The 11809-nt window shown below is 43.3% G+C and overlaps 1 protein-coding gene and 1 long non-coding RNA gene across 2 annotated transcripts; one reads left to right on the top strand and one right to left on the bottom strand.

Moving 5' to 3' along the window:
- Positions 1–701: 701 nt before the first annotated feature.
- Positions 702–2519, bottom strand: LOC106486415 (uncharacterized). Its single transcript, XR_001292870.2, has 3 exons — positions 1847–2519; positions 867–1051; positions 702–768 (listed from the first exon to the last, which is right to left on the bottom strand). It is a non-coding gene; the product is annotated as an uncharacterized lncRNA (long non-coding RNA).
- A 691-nt stretch (positions 2520–3210) lies between these two features.
- On the top strand, positions 3211–6804 carry MICOS13 (mitochondrial contact site and cristae organizing system subunit 13). The gene is made up of 4 exons (XM_067312968.1): positions 3211–3312; positions 4551–4707; positions 5457–5508; positions 6585–6804. The coding sequence occupies exons 1-4, from the start codon at positions 3284–3286 to the stop codon at positions 6680–6682; spliced, it is 336 nt and encodes a 111-aa protein (XP_067169069.1). The 5' UTR covers positions 3211–3283; the 3' UTR covers positions 6683–6804.
- Positions 6805–11809: the final 5005 nt, after the last annotated feature.

The following is an 11809-nucleotide window of genomic DNA, read 5'->3' as shown; positions in this document are numbered from 1 at the left end:
AAGCTGAGAAGTGAGAGTGAGTGAGTGTGTGTGTGTATGGCAAGAGTGTGTGTAGATGTGTTATACTGTCCATGAAGATGCAGGAAGAGTAGTTGTTGTGCTGTAACAAAGACTCTGATGGAATCAGCATGTGCCTCTGCATTGTGCATTTGCAATTGGTATGTGAGAACACAAGTGTGCCTGGTGGGTATTACTGTACATGCCTGGCTCTAGCAGTGCATATGCTGCATCTGCGCATGGGCTCGTGTTTGCCGATCTGTGCTGCATGCTGGCCATGAGCAAAGAACATAAAAATGGAAGCACCTCTTCCTGACGAACCCTCATGGATGGCAACACACTTCTCATTCTGTCTGTGTTCTCCATGCTTTTCACCTTCCTCTTTGATTACCCTGCAAGCTCCTATGTAGCTGCTTTCTATTAGCTGAGCCTGTGCACTCTGAAATGAAAAGGTGTGTTATCACACTCGGTGCCTGGTAAATGCCTTGCTTCCCTCCAGGGCTGGGTTCCCTCCCCACCCCCAGTCCCCATCAGTTTGCAGTGACATCAGTCCTTTTGTGCTGAGCACTACACACCTAAGGGGATGGACTCTGTCCCCATCAAGTTTTCAATCAAAACAAAAAATAGGAAAGCAATGGCAAAGTACATGCAATGGCAAAGTACACAGACAGCAGCTTCCCTTGTAAATGCTGTTAGACCACTCTGTCTTCTCTTGTGTTCCAAACCTTTCTCTGGTCCTGGGAACAGCACAGCACTTTGGGGCCACCAACTCTGGTAAGACCACAAGGAAGAAGATGACTAGTCAGAGTTTGGAAATTCAGCCTCTTCTCTTACATGACTTACATTCTAGTTTGAGCTGGTGAGCCTACCTGGATCAAAAGTGTCTTTCTAGAAGAAAGCCAGGAGCCCAGCTACAATTCCTGTAGCACAAAGCACTTTTCCAACTGCCTTCATATCACTTCAAGTTGTGAAGAAAAAGAACAAAGTGGAGTCTTGAAGCTGAGCGCCTCAGCCAAAATGCTGTAATCTCCTTCTTCTGATGCTGCAAGCCAACCTGCACGAGGTATGTAAAGTCTTTTTCTGTCCTGCATATATGTGAGATGCTGGGTAGAACCAGGGAGAGTCACGAGACTCTGCCTGAGAAATCTCTCCACTGAGAGCTAAAGTCATCTTTGGCAAGAATGGAAGAGGGGGAAGGACATGGACTTTCAATCCTTTGATAAGGAGCTGCAAAGCAGTTGCTTTTTCCTATTGAAGAAAGGGGGCACCACAGTCCTGCAAATGGTTTGCATTCATCTAGCAAAGGTTAGGGCTTGGCTATGCCAAGCAGTGCAACACCCTTTTCAGAGGAAGTAACCCTGGCAGGATGGAAACAGTAAAGCTGCAGGGCTGGAGGCAATGAAGTCTGCTGTCATAAGGGGGGACAGGAGCCAGAGATGGCAGAAAACAGGTCTGGAAGGATCCTCAGGAAATCTTCTCAGCTACTGTTTTCCCAGCCATTCATTTGCTCCAGGGCATCTCATCTGTCTGTCTGTTCTAAACGAACTGGACAGAGGGAATTATTTAAGAAAATGTCTGTCCCTAGTGGAACATGCCACAGAACCTTGTGGAGTCAGCACAGATTCCTCATTTAAACCCTGACTTGAAAGTCTAATTTTGCAGTAAATGCCTTCTGCAATTTGCACTGCTGCATTCTATTTCATATTCTTACAGACATATTTGACATAAAAATGTATCAAATCTGAAATGCAAAATGAATTAAACAATCATCTTTTTCCCCAACACCATAAATTATCTGCAGCTGTCCACAAAAATTTAACACAGAAATGAAATCACACTGACAACTTACATTTACATGTTCTTTTCCATGCTTAGGGATCCCAGCATGCCAGCTATATGTAAAATGATACACGAGGCAGGGAAAAAAGATGTGAGATTTATTTCTGTAATTCTCTCTCTTTAGAACTTGTCCTGCAAAAGGAAAATTCAAAACTTAAGTCAGCATTGGAACTTACTAAATACCAACAACATTCACTTACCAAGCTGAGCATCATTAGCCAGTATCATTTCTCTATATTTTCTGAGTTCTTTTTCTGTCTTTAAAAATTCTTTTGCAGCCAGAGCAGTTAGACACAGTGAACGCAGGAGGAATTAAAAAGTCTTCAGGAGTTCCAGAAGCTGCCCTTCTGCTAAACTCACTTCATCAACTTCCACAGCTCTGCAAAGATGTTTAAAACTAGCTTGCCCTCTCCTCTGTTCTTGTGTGAAAAACTCTGGCAGACGCAGGGAAAGACGATATGAAAAATTAGATCATATAAATAACCTTGGGGGAAAAAAGAAGATTAATGCTCAATATTCCTCTTTGTTCCCTCTCACCTTAAACGTTGAACAATGAGATGATTAAGATTCACGCGGGGGAAGTGGGAGCCTTTGGACTTTGTAGCGAGATCCTCGTTTTGAGGCATAGCTGCCTAATCAAAATCCTCACAACTATAATGATACATATTTATTAACAGTTTGTTCCTGTGGCCAGATGACATGGAACTCCGCACCCCAAGAAACCGTCACGAGGATGCAAGGAGACCATTCTTACACAAACCGACATTACGAACACAGACACTAGAGCTCAAGTCCTGCTATTGGATCATCAGGCACACGCATATCTAGTAAAGTAAATAAAGCTGCTGGTGTCTGCTTTAAAACTCGATCGCTGAATGGGGACTAAGACCTCGGCCAGAGTCAAAAACACAGCACAAGGTCCCATCTCCTCTGCACGGCCAGAACGCGAGTGCTTCGCCCTTACCCGATTCTATACTTCCCCGAGGGACACAGTGGAAGTTCTGCAGCTGTTTCAGATAAATGATTAAAAATAAAAGCAAGCAATGCAATTAGTCCTCTACACCCCGCTTTTTAAGTATTATAGCCTCCCACCCGCACGCCCTGCGGCACCACAGCGCGGGCGTGAGACCCCGCCTCCGTGGGGCCGCCCCTGCCGCCATGACAGCTGCCGAGGCGGAAGTACCTTCCCTGCTGGTCTGAGGAGGCAGGACGAAAGGGAGTGTAACCGAGTCCTCCGAGTTCTCCTCTTCAACCGTCCCTCTTCTGCACCGGGGCTGCGTTCCCCGCCGCAGAGGGAGGCAGGTGGCAGGCGGCCGGGGGGGGGGGGGCGAACGCCTCTCGCCTCGGTAACGATGGCTGGCGCCGCCTTGCCCTCCTGGCCACGTGACCGGCTCCCGAAGGCCTCCGCGGCGCGCAGCGGCGAGCGCGCGGTGCCCTTGGCGGAGTCATGGCCGCCAGGCTCCTTCCCATCGTCAAGTGAGTCCTCGCGCGCGGCTGCCGCGCACCCCTGCCTCGCTCGCGCCCCCGCTCTCCCTTTACCGCTTACCGGCCAGCCCGGCCGCCGCCCTGCTCCGCGCAGGGCCGCCCGGCTGCCCCGGGCCCGTCGCGGCCCTGCCCGCGCCTCGCCTCGCAGCTCGTTGCCCTTGATCCTGCCCCGCCCCGCCCCGCCCCGCCCTCCGGCCGGCCGCAGCCCGGTGCATCTCCAAGCGCCTGGCGGGAGTCTGAAGACGTTCCCGTTGCGGGCATAAACACATAAAATAAACCCGGGGAAGGCCCCCCCCCCCCCCCGGGAGACTTGCTTGCCGAAGGAGCCCTTTCAGCTCTGGATGCACCATCCGCTGAAAGGGAGAAGTTGTGGAAGGGTGTGTCTGGGAGCGAGCAATACGTCTTTAACAAAGAAATCCTCCAAATACGTGTGAATATGCGGATTTAACTATCGATTTGCCCCATCCTCTCTTAGTGGCTGTAGCTATTACATGCTCTGCTGTTGTGGGACTGCTCTTTGGCAAATTCTTTTTTTGCCAGGTGTGCAATCGCTGTTTTCTAAAATGGGGAAACACTCTCCTCCCTGTGAATTTTTTGAAAAATATTGTCTCCCAGATCTCTTATCTACAGTGAAAAAATAAATAAGGGTCAAATATTCTCTTCCATTTTGCAAGTTGCTGCTGGTCTTTTCGCACCATGCACTCTACTGGAAACCTCTTAAAGCATAAGCAATGCAGGAACTGGCATGGCCAGATGTTAACTGGGCTGTAATGAGCTTAAGAAAAGATTGGTGTTTGTCAAATTAATCCGAGTAGGTATTAGCCAGGCAACAAGAACCATCATAAACATAGATTTTTTACCCACAGCAAAATCCTTTATTCCCTTTTTTTTTCAAGAGTTTATGTCATGATTCTCAGACTTTTCAAAGTGGCACATATTTAGAGAATTTTGACACTGTCACATTTTTTTCTTCAAAAGTATCACCGATAATATGTGAACTTGGGTATGGTTTCAGGAGGCTGACAGGGAATATTTGATTCAGGAAGAAAGGGAGGGTAGCTAGATATCTTTCTGCTGTTTTTTTGACAGTAATAAGACATTACAATAAAACATTTGTGACCCTCTAACTGCTCTCTCAACCCTGTTCCTTTGAGTGCCACAACCTACTGGGAAAGGTGCACTGATATACATAATGTGAACTGAACTGTTATTGCTTTTGATTCTTTCAGGTTTGTCATCAAAGGAAGCCTGGCTGGAGCTGCTGTATACATGGCATATGATCAGGGGCTGCTGGGCAGTGGCACACAAGGTGCTGAAGCCCTCAAAAAAGCTCAAGAAGCACTTCCTCCAGCTATTCAAGAATGGACAAATTACATAGGCTGGGAGGTAAGGACTCTGCAGATGAATGTAGTTAGCAAACCAAACGTCTTCTCTGAGTGAAAGCACTGGGAAGGTATTCTGGTTCCAATGATGTTGACAAGAGTTTTGCTGTTGAATCTGGATTTTACACTGGGAATATTTTGAGGAGGATTGAAATGGAAGAAGGATAAAATTTTAAACATAGGGGAGAGCAATTGGTCGTAAGTCTTATTTGAAAGAAGAGACAGAAAGCCTATGCAGAGATATTTCGCTATGTAGTAGTATTCCTAAGCTTTTTATTGGAGTATCTATAGGCTTTTCAAAAATTAATGAAAAGATTCTCTTCCTTAAAGAACTGCTTTGTCGAGCTCCTAACAGTCAAGTTGAATGCAAATTACCTGAATAGTCCCTTCTCTTTGAGTAATCCTTAGTTCTTAAAATCCTCAGAATAGGAGAAGCCTTTGAAGGTTTGAAAATCATTTTCCATGTTGGAGACTATTATAAATTAATATACAACTGTAAGGAGACACCTGCTTAAGTAATTGTGTGGATGCTTTTTCAAGAGCACCCAAAGGATGAATACTACCTTCTGCCCCTACTTTATGCTGTGGGAAAGATTAAGTCGAGACTTTTAGCCACATGTCTGATCCCTTTTGAGGCTTAGGGAGACTAGGCACCTAAATGTCTTTGAGATCTGAGTTCAAGAGGCTTCTCCAAGGTGATGTGGATTGTGTTATAACTGAACCCCCCAAATGCTGATGTTTTGTCTCTTATAGCTTCCACCCACTCCAAAATTCGACTTTTCTCCCTCTGACTCCTGGAATAAAGGTAAAATAACTTCTCAGCAAACTGTGAAATGGAGTAAGGGGCTCAAAGTGATCTTATTCTGAAGTCTTGTTTTGATACTGTTCTCCTAAACTGAATGGTGGAGAAGGGGTGATAGATACTATAATCTGGTGAAAGGAGCATTGGGCTGGGACCAAGGAAGTGTATTCTGCTCCTGGTTCTACTTTTAGCCCAGTGGGTGACTTTGGGCAGTTCACTTCATTTCTCAATACCTTGATTTCCAACTATGAAGTGAGGAGGAGGAGATGTGCCCATAAACCTGTCTGCCTTTTCTAACTGGAGGAGCTGATGTTTCTTCTCCCTACAAAACTTGCTTTGTGCCCCAAGACAGGTATGCCTCCACTATCCCACAGCATGAGACTGGATGTTTCAGTAAAGTGTTTGGGGGTCTGTGGCCCCATAAGAACTAGATGCAGTTTATGCACCAGTAGGGTAAGCTCATCATTGCAGATATTGATCAGGGAAACTAGAGCATAAAAATAAATGATCACTTATTCCTGAGAATCCTCAACCTTTAGGTAAAGGTTGAAGAGTGTATAAATTCTTAATATTACTAGTATATCTGAATCCAACCTCTGATCTTTTCAGAAGGGATGAGTGTTCCTGTTACTGCTAGCATTTTAGAGAACCTGTATGAAGGACAAAGTATGTTATAAATGCCTAGTAAGTTGATTCAGAATTTTTATGGTGCAGCAAATAGTTCTCATGTAATTAAGGGGAAACACAGTCCACAAATATTGTGACTTGTCCAAAACCACCCCTAGAGTCTGTGGCAGAGCCAGGAATAAAATGAAACTTAGACAAGTTTCAGTTCTTTGTTTTAATCTTGTAATTCTCTATCCCTTATACTGGTCATGAAGTTGGAATTTCTCTGTTTTAGGGTCTATTGAGACAATAAAATTCAAATATTGTTCAAGCCTCGGTGTATTTGAAAGCTTCCGGGATAAAGCTAGATTTTCTTCCTGTGTTTGAAGAGATCCATGATGCTAGAGTAACATTAGTAAGTTTGGTTTGAATGATGCTCTTCTTGGGATAACTCTTCTCTGCTTTCCTTGCAGGAGTGCAGACAGTCATGTCTGCCTTATCTGTAGCTCCCACCAGGGCCTGTGAATACACTGTGGAAGGCTGGAAGTATGTGAAGGAACTTGTCAAATGAACACATTCTCCAGGGTTCACGGTTGTCTCCATGCTATCTTGTCTTTGGGATGCTGCGTAGTCCATCCCTCTAGAGGGCAGCTCAGCCATGCAAGGGCTACAAATAAAAGACTTCGGAACTTCCCTTTGTATTTGGGTTGGTTTTAGCTCACAGACTGCAATCATTGTTTTGTATCATACTAGTGACTAGAGACTTCAACAGAGATCATGAATCAGTTTTACTGAAGTGATGGCTATATGCTGAGATATAGCCCCTGTTTTAAAGCTTCCAAATTTGCCATCTAAATAGGTGTTTCTGAATCTGAATTGATCTTGAAGGTGAATGCCATCTAATTCAAAACAAGTCTAAAAGAATTAACAAATCCAAAGATAGCAGTAAAAGATGCATTTTGAAGACAAAGCACTTGTCTTCAAACTGCCTGAGGAAGGAGTGCCTCTGCTGGACAAAGAGCACATTATTTATGTGAAAGCTGCTTTCCAGTTGTCTGTGACCTGTCACAGAACTGGAAATTGCCAGTGCTAGTTGCAGTACTTCCTGTTGATGGCAAAGTGCAACAGAAGGGAGTTTATAATTCTGTGATGCAGAATGCAAACGAGAACTATAGGAAAACTTTTACCCCTGGTCTATTCACTCTATGAACACTGCTGGTCCTAGTACCTGGGTCTATATTGTGGAACTGCAGTACTGTTTCACTGTGACTTTTCCAGCTTAGCGTCTTCATTGACGCAGCTGATCCAAATGTGCCCTTGTGATTTCTCTATATAATTTGTTTTGCTGGTAACAATGAAGTTCTTTTTCCAGACTAATGCCATGCTGCATAAAGGCATAAATTTGTTTCCTTATTTATTTTGCTGTGAACAGATGGAATGTGCCTTTAAACATTGGAAGCGGGGATTCCCAGGCCTGCTGTGCTTGGAAGTGTCCTTGCTGAGGAGCCAATTAAAACTAAATAAAGATTGACATGGCCTGATTGAAGCAGAAGAAGATGGCTTTCTTCTCAAGATCGTCTCCAAGTCATCTGCACTGCAGCTTGTGTAGACCAGAAATGGCTATACACGTGCTAGCTCAGATACTCTCATGATCTTCCATACATCTTTTTGCCCTTTGATTCTTTTCTAAAGCTTCTACATCATAATGCGTTTTCTCATGGTATTTTATGAATAATCTTAAATAATTCAAGTTATTTACTAGAAAGAAGAGGACGTTACATACAAGTGAATACAGTTTTTGTTGTAGGTTAACAGTAAAAGCCCTAGTTTTGCTTGCGCAAAGGCTTCAGTTGTCGTCTCAAGGCTACAGTGTTGCAATGAGGTACCCCTTTCCATCCTCACACTTCCTGCAGTGTTGTCATTCCAACACAGTTCCCAAGGAGCATGGGCACCCTGCACCATCAGCATCTATAGTAAGTTTATGAAGTAAAAGTGAATTATGGAGGAGGGTTTATGCCATCAAACTGGCATCAAAGTTAGTTACACAAAGTCAGTGAAAGCCTCCAAACCAGTCAGAAATTGTTTCCCTCGGCTGATGATAAAGAAAGGCTAGGCTTCTAATACAGACTCACTAGCTAAGCTGTTTAAAAGCTAGATGCTGCAAGAGTCCCTCTATGCTAGCAGCATAGACCATTCATTCCAAGTTATGCAAGTACCAGGTCAAACCCAAACCCCACACAACTTACCAAGATTGTTTTTCTTCTTTGTACAGAGCTGTTACGTGACTCAGCCCCAGTAGAGTTTGCCTTACTTCCTTTGCAAACAAAGCTGCAGTGGATAGCCTCAGTAAGAGCAACTCTTCACGTTGCTGTAGCTGTCAGAGATCAGACAAAGAAAAATAACCAAACATATTCTCACCTGAGCTACCAGCTGAGGAGGCTATGACAGCAATACTGCATAATACTAAACCAAAGTACTGAGGCACAAACACGGTAGAGCAAGCAGCTCACTCCACTGCACTGTGGTAGCTAGATCTCTCCTTGAAGGGCAATTAAATTGGAAGCAGACAATTGCCCAGGATCTTGCTTGCACAGGCTCGTTAACATCAAAAATCTGCATCTGTGGCACAAGTATGCAGTTTTGTGTATCAGCTTGAGATGACTGGGAGATCAGCATTAGTCCTAGTACCTGGAGTATTAAAATACACCTGACTTTTGCTTCTCAGTTAATAGGATTATTCCACCTCCTTTGAACACACTGTTTGCTTTTCTCCTCAAAGAATTTGCATGCTTCACTTGACAATTTTAAGAAGATGAAAAGCTGGAACTGGCCTGGAAGTTGTCCTTCCATTGCTGATGCCCGTATAGGTTTGCAGAGTCAGTAAAGTTAATGAATAAAGCAGACAAAAGCAGCATTAAAATCACTTTTTTTTTTTTTGATTCATAAACACATTTATCAGGAGCATTTTTAAAAACATCTGAATGATTTTAGGATATTTAGTAGAACTATTTTTGAGTACTCTAACCTGCAAAAGTTAGATGAATGTGGGTTTCTGAAACTCAGGGAACTCACATTTGCCATTTGAACAAAAATCCCTATCCAAACGTGATTTAATCAGTATATTTAAGAAGTTTTATTGTGGCTTTACATGTTACAGCAATATCTGGGAACAGAAAAAGAAACATCTTTCCAGATATTGCATAAGTATACCTCTGTCTAGCTATCTAAACTGGCACAATGAACAACAACCAGAAGGAAGAGATACGAATGGATTTATGGCTTAGCAGATTTTGTTGTAGTTTTGCCAAAACCTTTGAAGATACATCTTTGATGCCATTCTTGGCTAGCTAAAACATGTGGATTCCTATTCCTATGTAAGTCAAATTGCAAATGTTGCTGCTAGCATCTGTCTTGCAGTGCAGGTGCTTTTAAGATGCTGGGTCTGACCAGAGTAAATGTGCTGTGTATAAAAGAATAATTAACCATACAGATGCAACTTGCCTACACCAGTAATGGGCATTCCGGAGTTCTGCTGAGGTTTGGTCCCATTGTCTATCCTGAGTTTACTGGAACTGGGGAACAGAGGACAGCTATTTAGCTTTGTCTATCTATTGTGCATGGATATGCTTTTGATAGGCTATGGAAATCTTTGCACCAGGCAAACAAAACAATGCAGAATTTGTCAAGTCATTTCCGTGCACTGGATTTAATAAAGACAGATACCAGATCCACTGATTGGTGTCAATGGTTAAGTAACCAGCTATCACCATTTTTAGAAGCATGCATGTGCTCGATGTGGCCATCTAGTGGGATTAGAGGTAAATGCAGTTTGGTTAAAAACCTAGAGGAAAGGAAAGAACCCCTTTATCCTAAGTTAAACCTGATTTTCAGATGCAGTAAACATCATAAGGAGATGTAAAGGGAAACATCAGAGAAGTCTCAGCATAGGTTTTTCTTTTTTCTAAGTGGTCAAAAGAGTTCTTTTATCAGAACAGTTGTCTTCCCAGATGATAAACTACACCCCTTTTGCATCAACCGCAAGGTAGGTTGTCAATATAATGGTCAGGGTCATAGACTTCTCCAGACTCTTCAAATAGTAGAGCAGACCAGTGAGAAGGTGGGGATGTCCTCTAATGAATGACTGTGTGCTGCTGTAAATAGAGCCTGCCCTGTGTGGAGGGGAAATCTCATAGTCCTTCAGGGATGCTACATGCCCTCTGAGTACAGGGAGATGTTGCCCTTAAAGCTGAACTGGACAGGCTGGCTGTGCTGGAGCTTTACATTTCCATGCAATTCCTGCAGAGAAACTCCAGACAGAAGAAGACTAGGAACAGGCAGAGGGCATTTCTACAGGAATGATTCACTTGTCCTCATGCTTAAAGGCAAAGCAGAGCAGGCCTGGGAATCCCCAGTCTTGTTTTCCGTCTCCAACTCAGAAGCGTACATCTAAAGGATTAAAGCAAGGAGGCATTAGATTCTAGCCTGACCCACATAATTATTACAGTTAGTTGTTATAAGAAAGCCTGGAAATCAGTTCTTTCTGGTGGTATTCCTGGCTTATGTGTTCTTTAACAAATGACTCAGTCTTTCTGGGCCTTAGCTTCACCTTTAAAACAAAAACAACTTATATACCGAGGTTGAAGTTAGCAGGCCTGAATCCAGACTGCCTTGGGCAACTGAAATCAAAGCAGCCTTTCAGAATTCAGTTGGTTTGTCCACTGCGATCCTCCTCCACTGTGGGACATAAACTGTAAGAGTTTCATTTCCGTAACAATGCAGGCTTTAAGGAACGAAGGAAAATTTCTTCAGGCAACTGGGGGGGAAGAAAAAAAACCTCTCTGAAGATGGAAAAAAAAGCAGTGACCCTACTGGTGAAAGTAACAGAATTTCTAATAAAGGTTGGCAGGTTTTATATCTCCCAGTGCTCTCACAGAGCTCCTACGGCATCAGTAAAGAGCAGCTTGGTGGGTAAGTCAGGCCACATTGATCCAGAGATTACTAAACAAAGATAAACTATAATTTGGGTATGACAAAGTGACACATCTCTGCACGAGTCCTGATTGTATTAGTTCTCAACACATTCTGAGAATTATACCAAAGCACAGCTAATGGCTGTACCTGATCTACGTCTTCAAAGAAATTATAGGTTGCTAGGTAAATATACTCTTAATGGCTTGAAACCGATAGAGTTTTGGACTATCCTGACACTTTAGAGGCTAAACAAAAATGATTCTGACTTGCCTCTGCAAGTCATTACTTCCACCACTACCTGTGTCTTTTCTCTTATAGAAGCTGTGCTGGTAAATCAGCAGACAGCACTTTCCACAGAGTGAAGAGTAAACTAAATTTTCAGCATTATGGTGCACAGTACCACCCAACATGAGACAGTGAAAAAAAGTCTTCACCACTTGTCCTACAGGATCGTAAGTCACATTTTGCAGGGACAGGCTGTTCAAACTCTGACATTTGCAGTCTACTAACATTCTTGCATGCTTTTGAATTTGCAAGTTAATTTTAAGATTTCTAAAGTAACAAAATATGTCAGTGTATTTCTGGGAGCTCTTACTGAAAGCACAAAGGGAGACCTGTAAAGCATTTTCATACTCCATCTTTGAAAAAAAAGTTACACTATTTAACATATAGCTGAGTTAACTTGGTTTTCAAAAAACCTCTTCCAGTGACTGCTGAAACAAAGCAA

Source organism: Apteryx mantelli, chromosome 30, assembly GCF_036417845.1.
Source record: "Apteryx mantelli isolate bAptMan1 chromosome 30, bAptMan1.hap1, whole genome shotgun sequence".
Lineage (NCBI taxonomy): Eukaryota > Metazoa > Chordata > Aves > Apterygiformes > Apterygidae > Apteryx > Apteryx mantelli.
Note: the sequence above shows the minus strand (reverse complement) of the source record. Positions and strands in the feature narration are given on the sequence as shown.